General features: G+C 26.6%; 1 protein-coding gene across 2 annotated transcripts in view; it reads right to left on the reverse strand.

Annotated features, from left to right (window-relative positions):
• Nucleotides 1–17,508: 17,508 nt before the first annotated feature.
• LOC129961916 (glutamate receptor ionotropic, kainate 2-like) overlaps nt 17,509–20,963 on the reverse strand; it is a 187,882-nt gene continuing 184,427 nt past the window's right edge. The window contains exon 14 of one of the 2 annotated variants that reach the window (XM_056075553.1): nt 17,509–18,248. In XM_056075553.1, the coding sequence (XP_055931528.1) occupies nt 18,030–18,248 (219 nt within the window). In that variant the 3' untranslated portion in view covers nt 17,509–18,029. Of the gene's footprint in view, nt 18,273–20,963 lie in introns of both variants that reach the window. The other variant, XM_056075552.1, reaches the window with a different exon arrangement.

A 20,963-nucleotide genomic window follows, 5' to 3' on the forward strand; every position in this document is an offset into this window, starting at 1 on the left:
GAAAGAAGAATCATTACACGATGGCAGGAGATATTTCTTTCAGAAGAAGCAAGTCATCTATTGTATTATTTTCCTTCATTTGTTTTCTTAATCCATTTTATTTAACATAATAAGATATGCAGTTCAAGTGAATTCAAGAAAATAATTCGTTTAGTTGTTATCAGGAGAAAAAGAAGTTTTTTTCCGTTTTTTCTTGTATTTCCTTAATATGTAGTACTGAAATCATGTAATTCTTGGAATTTGTATATTTTTATTTCTTTATGGCAGAAGTTGAAAATTTCTGTCTTTAAAAAAATAAAATATGTATTTTTATATCATTCCATTGCTTCAAAATTTATTGTTATATAAAATGATATAATTGATATTAGAATAAACAGCCACGGAAAAAAATGAATGGCAGATAGTGTTTGGATAAAAATGATATTAATATACTTAAATGTATGGAAATATATGTTCTCCGATTGAAAAAAATCATTTCAGATATATAGTCAATTTTTTTTTTTGTTCAGAAATTTTTATGATTTTCGAGTGTAACATCAGAAGTAGTTAGGAATTTTATATACAGTGGTGGCCAAAAGTGTGGACATTTTTTTAAAGTTTCATGTTTTTCAACTTTGCGTGCTTGTAGAATATATTAATTTTCACTTAAATACAAATGTTTATATATCAAATTAAAGGTAATTTAATGTAAAATTTAATAACAAAAACAGTATTACAATATCTATATTACAAAAAAAGTTACGCTCGTTTTAGTAGAACAAACAAACACAAATCGTTTTGAATAATGACGTGTTTTGTAATAAAAGCGTACTAGCCAATCACAAACACTGTTCTGAGGACCCATCAAATGTCTGTAACTATAGTTTAGGTTATTTGGATGGTAAAAGAATTATTGTTGTGGAAATATTTTGCGGAGTGATGCATACTAGTACAATTAAATAGAGTATTGCTGTTTTTGAATATTTTAAGTCCTTTTTTTAATTAAACTAATTTTAAACAATGTCACCAACAAGAAGAACTGATTGGACATCTACAAAAAGGAGCCGAATTGTCATATTGAGAGAAAATGGCCTCTCTTATGCTGAAATTGCAAGACAAGTTGGTGGTTTAGTGACTTGTTCTGGTGTACGAAAGTTCTGTTTACGTTATGGAAAAACGAAATCAGTGGAAAATAAGGCCAAATAAGGCAGAAAACAATGCACAAGTACTACTTCTGATAGAAAAATTAAACGGCTATGCCTTCAAGATAGAAATATTTCATCAAATGCCATTAGATGTGAAATGAATGCAGCGGGTACTGCAGTAAGTTCAAGAACAATAAGAAGAAGGTTATCAGGATTTGGACTACAAGCTAGAATTCCAAGGAAAAAACCATATTTAAATAAAAAGCAACGCGAAAAACCAGTTAAGTGGGCAACAGAACACATTAAATGGTCAGAAAATCAATGGAAGCAAGTAATCTGGAGCGATGAGACTAAAATATCGCTCTTTGGTAGTGATGGTAGAAAATACGTGAGAAGTAGAGTAGGTGATCGCTTCATCCTGATTGCATTGAAGCAACTATAAAAACAACAACAAATGCCATGATTTGGGCATGTATGTCTGCAGATGCTGTGAGCCGAATTCAAGTGATTGATGGCATCCTGAATGCCAAAAAATACATCGAAACTGTCCTGGAACCAAAATTGATACCTTCCATCAGGGATTTCTTCCCCAACAAAGCACCATTTATTTTTCAGCAGGATTCAGCTCCATGCCACACAACAAAAGTATGCAAAGCATGGTTTCAAAATAAAGGCATAGATGTATTACCATGGCCAGGAAGCAGCCCTGATCTCAAACCAATTGAAAATTTGTGGTGACGTTTGAAAATTCTTGTACGAAAAACACGTCCATCCAATAAAAGACAACTTATTGAATCTATAATTGATTCTTGACACCATGTGATTACGAAAGATGAACTCCAAACACTCGTTCACTCGATGAAAAGACGCTGTGAAGCTGTCTTAAAAAATAAGGGTTATTCTACTAAGTATTGATTGTGTAAGTATCACTTTAAAAAAATGCAAATCTAAGATAGATCTTACTAAAATGAGCGTAACTTTTTTTGTAATGCAGATATTGTAATACAGTTTTTATTATTAAATTGTACATTAAATTACCTTCAATTTGATATATAAATATTTGTATTTAAGTGAAAATTAATATATTCTACAAGCACGCAAAGTTGAAAAACATGAAACTTTAAAAAAATGTCCACACTTTTGGCCACCACTGTACATCCTAGTGTACCATCAAATTTGTACATTTTTAATTTTGTGTGACCAAAACGCATGTATAATTTGGGAAATAATCATTTATGTCTAAAAATTTTTTCACACCGCCTTTTTTTTTTTTTTTTTTTTTTTTTTTTTTTTTTTTTTTTACGTAAAGTGATTTAATGTATTGGATGAACCACAAATAATCTACAACAAAGGTTTTGGGAAAAAATGTATTAAATACGAATAAAACAGATATTAATATTCCTTGTAGAGGTAAAAATCTAACGCGTAAAAACTATTCCTCAATTAAATATAACGATAAATTTCAAGAGTTAAAACATTTGGTAATTAATTTTTCGTCTAATAGATTCGATTATTATTTTTTCATGAAGAATAATTAATTACATTTCTGCTGTTTCCCGATTAATAAAGAAAATTGAACTAACCTTTTTGGTGAAGCTAAATCGTTTTAATGTATCTTCTGATCAAAGATGTATCATATAGTAATTTTGCGATATTCTTTTGGCAGATTCAATTCACAATCCTAAATGTAATTTTTTAAGGAAAGTTCATTTTATTCTACAACGATAAATTTTCAAATCAAATAAATTTAATTATTTTCTATATGTGATTATAGGGACAATTTAATGATATATTTAATTATAAAAATATAAGAATGTAAACGAATATATTCTTTTTAATAGAAAGTCGAAAAATTCTTTAAATGTTTATTTTAAAAAATTAAGAAAAAATTAATTGATTTATATTCTGTTGTTTTAATTTTATGAGTATCTATGCGATTTTATAGTAAAGTGACTGAGTATAATTCATACATCGAACATCTAAAATCATCAAAATAGTTGAAATGTGACGGCATGATTTGGTAAACTTCTCCATCTGAATAAGGAAATATAATACTTTTTATAAAATTTGTTTTTAAAGCACACCATTATTAATGCAAATACATTTTTTTTTTAATTTTATTTTCCACAATTATCCTTGAATTTATAATCCGTAGTTATAAATGTTTTAAAATCTTGAAATCCATGTTTTTCACAAATTTTATTATATTAATGTCTTTAATTTCAAAATTATAACTTATCAGGAAATCAGAATAATTCTATTCCTAAATTGCATCGCTTTCAAGAACGAAACATGTTAAGTTATGAAAACAGAAAAATGGAAACAAGCCTTTGTAATTCATCAATGAAAATCTTTAATGCAATAAATTGAGTTATGTAAATGAATGCATTTTTTTCTTCCTTCGAGTAATTGTTGTGAGTTTATAAATTATTGATTTCATAGGATTTCAAAAGACTGATTAGAGACTTGGACATTTAAAAATTGTACATACATGCTGGTCTTATCAAAATTACAATATTAAATGAAGTTAATTTTGAAAATTTTTAAAATTAAACCCATTTTTTTAAGTAATGGGGGTTTTTTTTCCGGCTTCACACAATCATGTGGAGTGACATTAAAGTTTCTTGATAGAGCCATTCATTAGTCCTGTTAGCTGTATAATGTACTTCAACTGAATAATCAACTTCAATAATGTTTTAACAAACTTTAATTAGATTATTAAGGATTTTACTCAGTATGTTCTCTGGAAATGGAAATTAATGGCCTGTCGCAGAAATCCTTTAATGCCTCGTGATTCAAGGAGATCGACAAATTATTCTGTCATGCGATTTCGAAAACTGTTCGAATTATGTAAAGTCTTTTCAAGAGCCAAGGAGGATTAAAGGAATGATATATATACAAATGTTAAAATGTCAGCTAAACCAGTCACTGAGTAACCATAGTTTTATACTACACTTATTAATTTGTAATAATAAGATAAAAATTATTCCAAATGAAAATTTTATACATTGAAAACAATATGTAATAGATTGTTTTAAAACATATTTTATGTGTTCAATGCTTTTTTTGACATTCATCGTTATTTCTTCGAACATTTTGGATTATCTTTTAGCATTATTTAAAATCTAAACTAATGATAAAGTGTTAGTTATATATAAATTTTGGCCGTTTTTAATAATAATAATTAAAAAAAATGAAATATTTGTCTGTGAATACCTTTATAATTTAACATTTGGACTATAGTGGACGCATCTCTATCTGATTTACTACTGATATAAGTCTTACATAGCATTTGAAAAAAAATCTAAGTTGTGGAAAATTATTAAAAATTTAAAAATAAAATATTCATAGTATTATTTAATATTGTATTGTATGGAATATTTTCAACATTTGTACAGAATGTTTAGATGAGTTTAAAATTAGATGACAAGTTTTACATCCATACTTATGGTCCTTTAATACATGATTTTACATCCTTCAATGCATGATTTTTCAATAGTAAATTCCAGATCAATTTGATCTCATAGAATGGATGCATTCTGATGCGTTATCATATAACTGCTACTTATAAAAAGTAGAAACACAAAATAACGAAAAATTCAATATACAGTATTATTTTTTATAGAATTAAAATAATTTTACTTTACCTTTGATTCTGCTCTAATAAGGCTTTGTTTCAATTAACAATCATAATAACTTATTTTACTGGATGCATATGCATTAACTGTAAAATAATTTATCTTACAGTTCTAATTTTCTTAAAATTTCATTTACATAAAGGGAGAAGTAGAACAGAAAATATTTTGTACCTTGAAATTAATAATTCAAAAATATAGCAGAAGAATAATTAATAACTCAGAAATATAGAATTTGAAATCTCCACTGCATTAAATGTTTCTTTTAAAGATATACTTAAGGAGAAAATACGGATTTGTCCGTTTTTCTTCAATTCTTGAATATTAAGAATTCTTTATGTTTCAATCTTTAAATTTTTATTTCCGACATTTTATTCTTCTGTCATATTTCATTAAACGTGTTCAAATGTATTTCCGACACGTCTTCTATTAATCACTTTCAATTAGCTATTTTATACCTCATATCTTTAAATTAACCAGTTCCCATATTTATAAAAAAATTAAACTATCACAAATCTATAAATAAAGTACATGAATCTTTAGAAATAAAACTTAATTAATAAATAAAATTTTAATTAATCATTATTTTAAGGAGATCTTAAACATGTAGAAAAAGATAGGCATAATGCATGAATACTTTCTCGCATCACCTTGTATTCAAGCCACAATTTATATTATATAGAATACTGTTTGCATTACTTTCATTAATATGATCAACTTCTCCATTTGTGGCTACAAATATATAATATTTCTTTTTACAGCTCATTCTACATTCTTTCAAATATTTGAAATGCCATTAAGGATTAGCTGATTAAATTATCTGGAAAATCCATGTTCTATAATGAACACCTTTGGTGTATTTAAATATATAGTTGTGGTCTTAATTGATAATTTTTATGATAAGATAATCTCAACACAAAACATTCCGGATAAATAGGAAAATGGTCCCCCACAGTAATGTCTTTATCAGTGTTTATAAGTATGAGTAATCGAATATTTCTCTTGGAATTAATGCACATAATCATCAAAGTAACACCCCCTACCTTCCAGGATGCATTGACTTAATAATATCCGAATCTTCTGCTGACAATTGAACATGTGCCTTTGGAATACAAGAACATGAATGTCCTTTATAACTGTAGAAATGCATTTTTTGTGAGAAATTGTGTCATTTACACATCAGCAGTTACACGCATATCCGAAATGATACACTTTTGCACACTAATCGGTGAGCTAAAGCTTATTATTTAGGAAATCCAAAAGCAAAATAGTTGATTAATGTGATCTAAGAATCATATTAATAATGCTAAATTATAAAGCTGGATTGATCTATGTTATGCAGTTCTACAGCTAGATTGTTAATAATAATTAATTCATCTTTTAAAAGAAATTTGCATTAAACATAGTCTAACGTACCAGACATTCTGCAGGGTTTAAATATCCCTGAAAAGCATGATTCCTTATGAACTGTATTTTTGAGGAATTCTGCAATATCCAAGAAATAGATATAGCAAATCAATCACCAAAACACAAACGCAAAATAAAAGATAAGTAACAGAAAAGGCAGATGACCGAAATTCTAATGAAAATTAACAAAACGAGCCCTTAGCGACAAAAAATGTAAAAGAATCTTCCTATGCAGAAGTGGCAAAATTGAAAAAGCAATGAAAGAAGTTAACTTTCTTTCTGTATCCAACGGAAGAAAATGAAATTATTGAAACGGTTTTATCAGAAAAAAAATTAGAAGGACATCACTAATTTCAAAATCAAGGTGCCTAGAAAAGTTTCAGAATAAAGGGCTAGCCATAGTATGTGATAAGGACTTGCTATTTTTCAAACATAGGAAGATAATGATACTACTGAAAAAGAAAATATCGGTAAAATTACACGGGAAAAGATCCCCGACCTTAATAATATACGACCTGTCCAACGACACCATAAACAAAGACGTGCAAACAGCTCTAAAATTTTATAATGATCAGAAAGAGGCTCTGTGACTCAGATTTAAAATGAGAGATCGCAGAGTCTCTAGACGTTTCAACTAGTCATTGAATATTAGAAGCTCTAGACGTTTCGTTATATAGCCTCAAGCAACTGCAAAAGAACTAAGCACTCTATGGCTTTATAAATGACATCTGGTTCTGCCACTAATCTACCAAACTGAATGAAAAAAAGAATCAAACTTAACTCATCGCACTTCATGAAGAAATTATCTATGCTTCGCAATATGAAAAAAATAAAATTTAAAAAAAAATAAAAAAACCTTACCTTTGAAATATATATCTATAACAGATCAAATATCAGAATATCCTCTAATTCAACTAAACATCGAAAAAACTTTTTGGCATACTTCTTTCGAATTCATTAATAAAAGTCCATTGATAAAATTTTGTTCTTAACATTAGCAATGAAAAAGACGTCCAACTAGTGAAAGAAGCAACATGAAATGGAATGTGAATTTTTTTAATACAACCAAAGCTTCCTAAACCACATATAAAATATCCCTCCCAGAAAAACATACCAGTGAAATAGCAAAGAACTTATAACAAAACTGACATAGGCAGAAAATTTTTTTAATATACAGATCTCAGTTAGCCTTCATTCCATTAACTAGATCAGAGAGAATATAAATTTCTTCTAGGACACATGCCCGTTTCCTTTCTTGTTTTAAACGAGCAAGGAACGAGCCTTTCTTACAGTGATCATTGTATCTGTGGTGGGTTTGACTCCATATTTCACTATGCTATGGAGTGCATTTGCTCAAGTGCTATGCAGTGGAGGAAACCAGCGTTAAACCTCGAATAACTGGGAGCAGTTTCCAACACCTTCTTCTGCAAACTAAAAGTCCGTAGGATAATTAAATTGAGTGAGCAATCCTTTCCATGCCATTATATCCTCGATCAAGTGCCATACATTCAATAACTGAAGAAAAGCAACACTGTTTTCTTCATTTAAATTTGCAACAATAATTATCTTTTTTTAAAAAGATTTCGTTACTTTGTAACTACTAATCAAATCATTTTGTTCTAGTTTTTAATAGAATTTTTATATATCATTTTATGAGAAAAATGCAATAAACATTGAACAACTGATTTTTTTAATTAATTGTATCGTTCTATTCATTAACATTTCAGATTTTTTTCCCCATCTTAATATAAAATATAAAATCATAGTAAACGGTAACAAATTATTATCAATTTGTTTGTTTGGACTCTACATTTTTTAATACTCATTTCCATTATATTTTATGTAAATACAATGAAGCTGAAAATGAATACAATAAATTGTTTTTATGTATACTAATAAAAAGCATGTTTTTGAAGGTTTTATGTAATTAAATTCGTCCAACCATTTATGAATTACAAGTTATGTAATTAATACTTGAGAAAAACTTAATAAAAAGAAAAATATACTAAAATATACTTTCCAATACTTAAGAAAAAGTAAAAAAAATCATCAATATTAGTTATTCTACATAGAATATATCAACCTTTCGTAATTAATACAGATTGATCAGTATAATTGTTATATTAATGCATAATAACAATTTATGCTAAGCGTTAATTTATAATAGTATTAAATCATCGTAAAAGTATCTAAATATCCTGGGTAGCCTGGGAAGCTACGACTTAGTTCCTTACAATTCCATTTTGTAAAATATCTTTGATTCAGTTCATACTTTTTTTTCATTTTAAATTCCACACTAGCATGCTAATTAATATCTAAAGCAACCACTTACATATTTATAATTCTAATTTTATGGTAATAAATTACTCAGCATAAAAAAATCAAAATTTCATAAGTATTTCTCAAAACCAACCGAACAAAAGTTTTTAAGAATAAACCAGTATGGATAAAGCACAAAGGTTGTTACATATATCTAAATAACGTGCAATAAAATATTTTCAACTTACTTCAATATTAGTTAAGATGGAACCTCAAAAACGAGTAATAAATTTTACCTAAATGTGATAAACTGTTATTCTTCTTTTTCTTTTATATTGAAGGTCTCTTCTAAAAGGAGCTTCTTGTGAAGCCATTGTCTGGAAGTTCCGGAACACATTTTCTGAATTCGATTCTGGAACTGCTTTTGTGAAAGTATTGACAGTTATATCATCGAAAGCAATTTAATTTGCTTGGAGACAACTCTATTGAGTTAAGAATGCAAGCTGCCAGAACTGCGAGTCAATGCTAACTTCTTTTCGTACGTTTTTTCTTTGTTTGGTTATTTGTTTTATTACGAAAAATAACTCTTTAAAGCTCTTAGTTTAAATCGTATGTCGTTTACGAGAAAGTTTCGAAGTTATAAAATAGTATCTGGAGAATTCCTACAGAAAATGTTTTGACATTTCCTCTGTCCCTACTTTTTCTAAAATAGAATATTGAGTTAATATAAAAATGGAATGAAGTGTTAAACTCAAATTTAATTTTCACCACTTTATTCTGAACAGTGATCATACAGAATGCATTATAAATTGCAAAACGCAACAAGATTTTTTTCCCCATTCATTGCCTGAATTTGAATGGATAGAAAAATATTTAAAAGAATTTGTGGATTACTCTTTCTTTTGCTTTCGAAAAATGATATAAATATGGCGAAAATAATTTTACTATTGATTTCTTCTCTAATATAATAATATAATAACAATATAATAATTTATAATCATATGCACTTAAAATAAATTTTTTGGTATTTATTTTTATATTATTCTTGGTTTAATTAAGCAATTTCGAAAGATTTATTTTATGAGGTACCTTTAATATTTTTCTTTTAATGCTTTTATATTACTAACTTATTTTGATGGAGAAAAACCGATTTTTGAAAACCATTCCTTATTTATTCCACCCTAATTTATCCAGTATATATCTATGTGCTACAGTGGTATCTTTTGAATGATGTTGTTATTGTATCTTAAAGCGTCTCTTGTTTTTAGTTTTTAGTAGCCCCATCTAGGGCCAAGAGTACAACTTTACTACTCACGCATCACACATTCGTCTGCACAACTCCTTAATACGGGAGGGCACATTCACACATCTCACAGATAGAACAACGGAAGAACAACCATGCCCAAACCGGGACTCAAACCCAGGACGCCCAGATCACGGGGAAGACGCGCTATCCCTATGCCAGGACACCGGCCCATTTGAATGATAAACTCAACAGCTTAAATCAATAAAAACACTGTTATGAACTTTTGCCTGATTTCTTATTTCGATGAGAATGCTTGGGGATTGTTTAGAATAATCATTGGCTGAGCAATTACGAATATAGTGGATATTAATGATGATCTTAGAAATTTCGGTTCACATCTGGCATTATTCACTAAATTTTGCTGATTACATTCTATGTTTGTGTAAAAGTTCTTTTCATTCAAATATTTGAAATAAAAAATATGCAGCTTTCATATGAAATAGTTACTTAAAATCCTGCTATATGCTCTTTATTTGAAATTAACTGAACCCTGCAATGCAATGTTATGAATAATTTTATAGCTTAAATTATCGCGATTTAATATCAATTACTGAATTAACTCAAAATTTGATTTTTTTTTATTTTTCTAACTTCAAATTTGGTTATTGTTTTTCTATTTTGGATCACATAAATTGGAATTACTGTTATATTCAACTTTAAATTTATTTAAATGTTCTTGCATATGTAACGTGTTTTACGATTCTCTTTACAAGCACACAATTATATATATATATATATATATATATATATATATATATATATATATATATATATATATATATATGATGAATATATATATATATATATATATATATATATTCATAAGAAAGACATGGATTCTCCAAACTTAATTCACATACTTATAAAGTTATCTTTATTAACATGCTTCCATGATCCATGTATGTACTATGTCTATAGAATATTTTGATTATTATATGGATTTTAACTATCAATAAAATATAATTTAGTTAACACGATTGCACGCATCCCTATAGCACAGATATATTAAACAAGATTACATTTATTGCTATAACCTTCGAAAAATTGTATAATGTTATTGAATACTGAATAATAAAAAAAAATATATCAGAAGGTTGTACAACAGGTTGTATTATGTAGCATATAATACTAAATGGAATTCACATTAAAAAGTATTTGAGAATCTATAATATTTTTCATCTTGAGTTTAGAAATTTATGAAAGCCTAAAAAAATAAAATAAAAGTTAGGAGCTTTTAAGTACTGTTTTATTAACGTAGTCAAATAAAATAAGTAAATTATAAAAAAATTCCATATTTAACAGGTGTTAAAATATTATTGTAAATAAAATTAAAATTCTAAATTTGAACATGTTTTTCACTCCCACATCATTACTTTGTTTTTGCAATTTATATCTGATATCCCTATTGTTAATGAAAACTTAATAAAAAAGAAATGATGAATAATTGAGCAAGATCAGAATTAAAATGTTCATCTTTAATATAAAAAAAATATTAGAATGTTAATATATACCTTAAAATTATAAATTTAAGGTATATATTAATATTCTAACATTTTATAAATAAATATATATCATAATAAAATTATGTGTGTTTTAAGAATTCAATAATATTATTAGAAACTAATTTTTTCACAATAAAATTTTATGTGGCTCTTTAGAATATACTTGAAATCTTAAAGAATTTCAGGCAAGTATTGTACATTGTGTTGCGTATGGAGTTGCAATTTTAACATGAGCACATTATTATTAGATATTTATAGATATTATTTATTATTAGATTTATTATTAGATATTATTTCAGACGCTCGTTTTCATCCATATTTTAAATTTAAAAGAAATAAAAAGGATTAGAAAAATCTAATGTGAATATGAGAAATAAATTATTTTTAAAATGAAAATATTAATGAAAACTAAAATGTAACATTCATAAATTGTGTATAAATTAAAATATTTATTATTATAAATCTAGACTGTAAATTAAAAATAATTTTCAGCACAAGCTATTGTAGCTTTGTTTAATATGAATTAAATATAAACAATGCCGACTGATTTGTAAATTAATGTGTTCACAGGATTGCAATCAAGGAATGGGTTCAAATGCATAAAGAGTTTGATTTCTCAGAATATCCTGTTTGAAAGCTACACTAGTGTTGTTTCGGACCGTAATTTTGAGCCCCGATTAGATGGAGATAATGATATTTTTCAGCCTTTTCAAACATTCCTTCTACATCAACGGTTTGAAAAAAAATACGTCAGTTCTAGTGCATACCATGCCCGCGTATACTAAGACTTTTAGTGGAATTGGATTTGGTACCCTAGACTTTACCATTATGCCATCAAGATGTTCTAAAAAAGATGCTGGTGCCTTTTTGAAATAAAATTCTACTATTGTCTGGCTCCAGAAAAATAAAACGACACCAAGCTCCTGGTAAAGCTGTAACGTGATGTATTAAAATTTTTTCTTAGTAGGTGCGTTTTAACTTACATTTCCTCTATCTGATGCACAACAACAAACAATAGTTAGGAATTGTGCATGTTGCAGAGTGATTGGGATTTAATCCTGTAAAATGATAGGGTGTTTTATAATCAAATGCTTCTACGTAACTACGCATGTGGCTTTTTTGTAATAGAATTATTTCCCTTTCTCCTCATGTATTTTTTTAAATTTTTTCTGCAATTTTTGTGATTTCTAATGATAAAAGAACATTTTAAGAATTTTGGTTTCCTTAACAATGAACTAATATATCAATTTAGCTAAAAATTGATTTTTCAAATGTGTCGCCATCTAATAATTACTTTGAAAAATATTATTATTATTATTTTTATTCGATAATAATGGTAACAATGAATTATATTAAAATACATTAAAAACTAAAATGCAGATAATAGAGAAATACAAAAATCACTGTTAATTAGTGAAATTAAAGTTTGAAAATAATATTTTTATCTACCATGATGCAATATTAGGAATTTAAGAAGTAATGTAAAAAGTAATTTATGGTTATTGATTGATACTTAAAATTCATTTTAAATGCATATAAAATTGAATTTCACTTAGTATGATTGTATCTAAAATACACTTTTATTTTCTGTTATGTTATTCATATTCTTAAAAAAATCACTAATCAACGTAAGAAATCAAGAATATTATAAAATTATATGCAGTAAAAATATTATTCTTAGAATAGAATATTACAAAACGAAATACAGTATTTGATTTTATAGAAGGATATTAAACATATTGAATGTGTTCAAATAAAATTTGTATCATTCATGATTTAGAATATGTAAATAAGATACACTTTTAATAATTTAATTTCATGTATAGAAAATGGAGATAAGCTTAATAAATGCGGGTCTCTTCAAACAGGTTTGGTTTCGCTGTGGCAATTTGTGCTACTAAATTTTATAGATAGATAGATATAGATATAGATATAGATAGATAGATATAGATATAGATATAGATATAGATATAGATATAGATATAGATATAGATATAGATAGATAGATAGATATAGATATAGATAGAGAGATAGATAGATATAGAGAGATAGCCTAAAAACTAGAAAATAATAAATCTAAAAAGTTCTTCTTTAAAAAAAAAATAATTATTTATTAAAAATTTGGGAATGAAACAAAAATGCATAAAAATCAAGTCATAGCAAAAAATAACAGAAGCCAATAAATCCATAATAAATATCCTGAGAAGAAGAAACTATCAAACATTTATTATATAAAAATTAAAACATATTTTAAACGTGATAAAGATTATATTTTACTTATGGTTTTGCTATATGCACCTCATGTTCCTACGATTTTTAATTTTACATCCGGAATTTGATAGAATATAGATATTTTTACTTTTTAATAGCCTTGCATCTGCATCTCACATTCCTTTAATTTTTATTTGAAATTTTAGGTTTCCGACGAAATATAATTTTTTTTTTTCATTTTCCTTTTAATAGATCGATGAAAGTGTTTTTGGAAGTATTTCTTACTATTAAAAAATAAGGAATGAAATTTAATTTATATCTTCACATTATTTCCTAAAGTTAAAATTTCCATATTAAAGATTGTAAACATGTTTTAAATAAATGTTTTGTGTTAATTTATATTTTCTATATTCTTGATCATTTTAATTTTATTTTTTGTAAAATATATAAGCATAGTTAAAATATCAAATCTAATCTGAAACATAATGAGTAAAACCGATCTCAAACTATAATAAATAATTACTATTAAATGTGACTGAAATTTTATCTCAATTTAAAATTTAAAAGTATTTTATTGAGAGAATCAAATTATAAGTAAATATTTAATCTAAATGAAATTGGCATTATTTTCGAAGAGCAAGCTGATCCACATAACCAAATAGGCTTTCAAAGAAATCTAGAAACTCTCCGTTTTTGCACAATAATACATTGCAAAAAGGATGCTATATTTTTATTTATCTTGTGTGTACAGTTTGTCATGATGTTTAGAATAACTTTCCTTTTATTATTCCAGAAAAGTTTTTTTTTTACTATATTTAAAATTACTTCACATTTCTTTGCTATTAGTTGCTTGTTAATAGTTTGTTTAGATTTTCTATTAATATGAAATGTATTGTTTTAAAATATAATCTAAATGACGTTTATACAATTCTAATAAAATCTCAAGCATTATTTCTTTAAAAATAAAAGAAAGATCATCTTTAATTACGTCTTTCTAAGCAATATAATCAAGAAATATTTCTTTCTAAGCAAGATCTTCAAGAAATATTTCTTTCTAAGCAAGATAATCAAGAATTATTTCTTATTTATTTGTATATTTAAGTCTATAAAAAATGGTCAAAAATTAGTTTAAACTTTTATATTGTTTAACTACAAAGTTTAAAAACATGCTATTTTCTTTCCATGTAAGTTAAATTTTGTAGAAGATTGTATCATTCATTTATAAATATAATTATCGTCTCTCAAAATTTTACAAATTTTCTAAAAAAATTTTCATTAAAAATTTATGAAAAATAGCTCTTTATTCATAAAAAAATGGAGGTAATATTATGTAATAATAAAAGTTATTAATGCAATTAAATTTCATGAATTATAACCCTAACAATGGTCCAAAAGAATATTGTTCGATTAGAGTGCTATGTGTTAAAATAATATTTATCTGGGACCAAAATTACAAAAGTTATTTATAAATTTCTGTTAATTTTATTTGGCATAAAGAACTGTATAAGAATAAATGTTTAGTAAAATGAAATGAAATGAAAACATGAAACATTTTATAAACAAATAAATTTATTAATACTACCACTTGAGCTTACAATGCCTGTTCATAAACTTCGATAAGTGTGAAAAAATTTATTTTAAAATTATATTCTTGAAAATTGAAGGAACAACAAATTGGTCCTCACTCACAACACAACAAATAGTACACAATATATCTCTGCCGTGTAATGGGAATGTGTCTCAAACACAACATTCTGCTCTCTGGCAGGTTATTGCTGCATATACACATTGAATTGCAGTACTATATCATTCAAATTGAGTCAATGTCTTGAATACTGAAAGGAGTGTTAAGGGATTTTTACACTAAGTAAACATTTTCGGAATTAACACAGGTGCTTTGATAAGAAGCTGCTGATGCTTTACATATAAATAATTATTTTGGAGATTTTAAATGAGTTATTTTTAGTCCAAACTTCGGTATTTTGGTAAAACATAACGTGACGTTTTAATTTACAAAAATTTTACAATCTAGCATGCAAATATTTTTACAAACATTTCAAAACAGTTTATTCAATTTCAATCAAGTGAAATACAACATTTCAACAAGATATAACATAAAATTACAAATAAGTTCTAACACTCAGTTTCCTCTTTATTATTTCCTTTACTTTATTTGCTTAATGTTTGCAAATAGGCAATTTCATAATTTATTTATCGCTCTGTCTTGTATGCACTAATTTTCACTATTAATACATTTATTTGTTTTCGGCAGAAATATAAGCTTTTATTTTTTGTGATTCAATTATTATTTAAGTGTTTTAATTACGTATTAATATTTATGCGTGGCGCCATCTGATGGTGAATTTTAGAAAAATTGATTATTATACTCTATATTACTTTTAATAAAGAATTGAAGAATAAAATGAGATCTTACATAGTAATAAGAATGTAAATTTCCTCACTCATTATAATTTTAGAGAAAAATATAGTACAATTTTACATCTAACTTTTCAAATACAATAAGTCATTTTTTTTAAATAAATTTTTAGGTGCAGTGTAAACAACACAAAGCTTATTTGTGTAATATTTTCACGACTACAAACTTTTTGGTCGTTAATACAAAATGAATCCAAACTGATTCTGATCGTCATTCCCATTCTTTATATATTTAACATAATAAATAAATCAAAAGCAACTAATAGTAATAAGAGTAATAAGTTTTATAAAGAAATCAGATTAATAATAAATCTTAAAACAAGAATTCGAGTTTTTAAGAAGTTATTAATTTCATTATTTTCTAAGATTTCTGAAACTAATTCTATATCAGAATATAAAAAATAAATATTTAAGCAATCGGAATTCATTTAAAAAACAGATTAAAAATATGTGGTCTTTTTTTTCAAAAATATTTGCTTTCAGAAATTTTTCATAATTCCAGCCCAAATGGAAATCCTTTAAAATCTATATTTAAACTAGGGAATTAGAATATTTTCTTATAAGTATTTATTTAACAGATAATTTCTACTCATTGAAGTGATTTTCTTCTCTGAGATGGTGCCTAATTTTGAACTGAACATAAAAATGATTGACAAGGGAACAGTACTTAAATATTAAACTGTATTGAAAAGCAGCACTTTAGAGCACTTTTAACGTATCTAAAATCCTGAGTTGATTTTTTTTTCTGTTTTTCCTATTGCTATTTTTTTTATTTATAATGCTCTGCTAATGTTTTTCTTTATAAATTAAAAACATGGTATTTGTTTTTAATCATAGAAATATGTTTTGTAATCATTTGATTTTGCAGATTAAATTTAATATAATTAAACATAGAAATGAAATTTTAGGGCAACATTCTATTGTGAGCCCTCACATTAGATTTAAGTTTATGAAATTTTAGAAGACAAACGTAAAAAATCGAAGCGAATATTACAAAGATATTTATACTCACTATAAAAGAAAAAAAATAATAATATATGTATTAAATAACATGGGAATTGTCTTCGTATGAAATTTAGTCAATTGAAAATCATTATGGAAATAAGGTTTTCAAAGAAAGTTCGATGTAATTTGAAAAAATTGATATAAAAACGATTGCAATAAAAATTAATTTATAATAGTTACACTACATAATAATTTTAATTGATTTAAAAGTTAAGAACAGATAGAAATCAAGAATAAAAAAAATGTGCTAGAAATTCAGTTAGTTTTGTATAAACCATCAGAGGAAAACTTTTAAATAAAAAAAATAAAAAAATGTCTGAATAGATATAATGAAAACTGTCTTTCTTTGATCGAAACAATCAATATTCTGATAATTTAATTTTTAATAAATATCTAGTCTTTTACTAAGGAATCATTAAACATACATATCGTTTCATATCTAATAATATCGGTTAAATATTTTTATTTTTAATTAAAAAAATTTAAAACATTGTGAAAAACTTAGATATGTAATTTACGATATCAATGTTTAAGCTAAATTCTCATTTATTCTTGAAAAAACTGCAATTTGCGATATAAATTAATGATAAATTATATTAAAGAAATGAAGTTTGAAACTGCCATTTGGGATTTAAAAATTTTTTTCAAAACGCTAGCGTTATTATTGTTATAAATACTGTCTTAAACAATTTAAAATAATACGAAAACCTAAGTCAAATCTCTTGGTCTTTTGATATTTCATAAGCTAAAGGAGTCCGTAATGCTACAGAAAAACATAATTCACGGAAAAAAAATCCCTGTTTGTTTTCTTTTCTAATAATACTGCTAAATCAGTATCGTCATCCTCTTTGTACCATCGCAGATAGTGTACACTACATAAAAATCTTCCTCGTCATGGTTTTGCTAATTGAGGAAAATATCTGATCGTGACATTTCAAAGAGGTCTTTGAAAAATGCTTCGTTTTACACGAAACCGGAGGTGCACTTGCTGTGTGACATGTACAGGTGTGGTGTCACATCACACTCTTGCGGGGGATCGCAGGTGCTTAAAGATCCGAGACTCGGCACTGTGAAGAGAAGAGGTGGCTCACGGATGGTGAGAGTGCTGGAAAGCCGAAGAGTGTCGATGTTGGCACTTGTGGAACTAGGAGTCGCCGGCACTCTCGTACGTGAGAGGGGATTTCCTCATCTCAATCATCTGCATGATCCCGTTCTCTTGCGGCACCTCCAGTGCGGCAGGCACGTACGTGGCGCCGGGTGGGATGCACTTGGAGCACTGGCGCCGGAGGGCTGGACGTTGGCGAGAGGCGCGGCACTTGACAGCGAAGCGGAGCTCTTCGGCCATCTCAGAACATAGGGATTGCTGTGTGGAACAAAAAACAAGATTCTGCGTTCAGTTAGACTACATTGTGAAACACACATCAAAGAAACACAGAAACAGTGCGATTTTATTTAAAAAACAAAGCGCAATATATTATACTAGAATTCATTCAATAAAAGTACCAAAATAGAAGGAATTCCTTTTAAAAGTCTGACGATCAAAAATAGGAAAAATTAATTTATCAAAGAAATACAGAAAGAGCGTAATATTGTTTAAATATCAAAACACAATAAAATACATTCAGTGAAAGTATCACAATGGAAGAAATTTATTTTAAAAGTCTAAAGAATAAAAAAATTCTGAAAATTAAATTTATCAAAGAAATACAAAAAGAGTGCTTTATGTTAAATAACGAATTATAATAGAATTCATTCAATGAAGGTATCGCAATAGAAGAAATTCCATTTTTTTAGTCTGATGACTGATAAAAAAAATATATTTATCAAGAAACACAAAAACAGAGCAATTTTAATAAAATAACAAAACACAATAAATTATACTATAACTCATTCAATGAAAGTGACATAATAGAAGGAATTACTTTTAAAAGTTTGGCGATTAAGTATTAGTGAAAATTAAATTTATCGAAGAAATATAGAAAGAGCGCAATATGATTTAGATATCAAAATACGATAGATTCAATGAAAGTATCACAATGCAAGAGTTTCATTTTAAAAGTTCGATGACTAATAGAAAATTATGTTTATCAAGAAATATATAAACAGTGCAATTTTATTTAAATAACAAAGAACAATATAGTATATTAGAATCCATTCAATAAAAGCCTTTTAATAAAAAGAATTTCTTTTAAAAGTCTAGTAATTAAAAATATGTTTATTAAAGAAAAAATATGTTTGTTTACAGAAATTGCCTAATATTTTTAAACAGTAAAACACAATATATTATATTGGAATTATTGTATTGAAATGATCACAATAGAAGGAATTCCTTTTAAAAATCTGGTGATTATAAAATATGGTTATTAAAGAAATACAGAAACCACATAGTATTTTTAAATAGTAAAACACAATATAATATTTTATACTGGAATTTTTGCATTAAAATGATCACAATAGAAGAAATACTTTTTAGAAGTCCAGTGGATAAAAAATAATGAAATTAATGTTTATAAAGTGTAAGAAAAACGGGATTTCTTGTTCAGCTAGATTCCACCAGATGAATACAAAAACAGTGCTACTTTATTTAAATAACAAAACATAATATATTATACTGGAATAAATTCAAAGAAAGTATCAAAATAGAAGGAAATCCTTTAAAAATCCCGAATTCTAAAGAAAAATAATTTTATGATTATGGAACAAGTAATGAAATGTTTCTTCCAATTAGCATAAACAGTGAATTATGCATAACAGATTCTAACAGAATCATTGAAGCTCTTCCAGATTCCACATTCATTAGTTTAGAAATTATTAAAGCACCATATGCCATTGAATATATTTTTCTTTACATTTTCTTGTTGAAAAATATTTCAAGTCATATTAACGATATTATTCTTAATTTTTTATAACGGTAATTAAGACCGATTTTCACTTTACATTTACATTTCTTTTGCATAAAATATAAATTTTTGAAAGAGATACTGATTCATACTGAAATTTTGGAATAAGAAACTTTTTTTTTCTTTTTCAACTTGGTTAACCATAGTATCAATAACTTTTTTTATTGTAGCAATATATGAATTCAATCAATTATGCGATACCACTTCGGTTGCAGTTCCATTTGATTTATAAATAATTCCAAGACTTTCATTATTCCATTTGGTAAGACTTTAATCGGAAGTATGTTGCAAAAGATTGGAATTTAGTGCAGAAGAAGTTATTATAGCAATATAATAAACTGCAGAATTAATGGTAAAAACGACATAGAAGAATTTTTCTGTTCTTACCACCATTTCACGTTAATAACATTGAATATATATGTCACCATGACGTAACATAGCTTTTACCCTGCAGAAAATTCAAGAAATGTTGAACCATATATTAATTGGTCGAAATCAATACTTTCCTGTTTAATTTCATAAGGACAGTTCATCAGGACATTTTATTTTCTGATAAATCTCAATAATAAAAATTAATTAAATTTTTTCTCTGTGCAGATTTATTTACTGATTCTTTGCAGCATTTATGGATTGTGTATCAGTAAATAAATTGCTTATTGTATTGCATTATGCTTTTATTTTCTGGCTCTGAGCAATTGTACTTATAAATATTCCTTTACAAGATACCCAGTTTTATTTCATTTCTTTATTTCCAGTCACAAATTTAATAAAATACAATATATTTTCTGTATACTAAAAGTAAAATTTTTATTTTCATGTATTTTTTTTAATATTTTCATTAATCGCCGGCATTTATTTCAAGCCTTTGATTCACTTGTACACTCTAGTTATATTCTTCTAGACTAAAGCCTAGAACAAGCTATGACCGGTCGCGGCCATCTTACGCTATCGCTGCCTATTCTTTGCCAAAGGTTTCCAGTTTCTGTCACCAGTAAATTCTGGTCTTTTCAACATTTTCAGGTCATCTAAAGAATGACCGATGTATTTTCTTCCATTAAATCTGTAGGCTTGCTAAATATCCGCTTCTTTGCTAGACTGAAGTACTCTAATCTTTGTAAGTGTCCAAGCCACAGATAAGATGATTCTAATCACATCAGAACTCTCTAAATTTCTAATTA

The sequence above is a fragment of the Argiope bruennichi genome, chromosome 2 (assembly GCF_947563725.1).
Source record: "Argiope bruennichi chromosome 2, qqArgBrue1.1, whole genome shotgun sequence".
Lineage (NCBI taxonomy): Eukaryota > Metazoa > Arthropoda > Arachnida > Araneae > Araneidae > Argiope > Argiope bruennichi.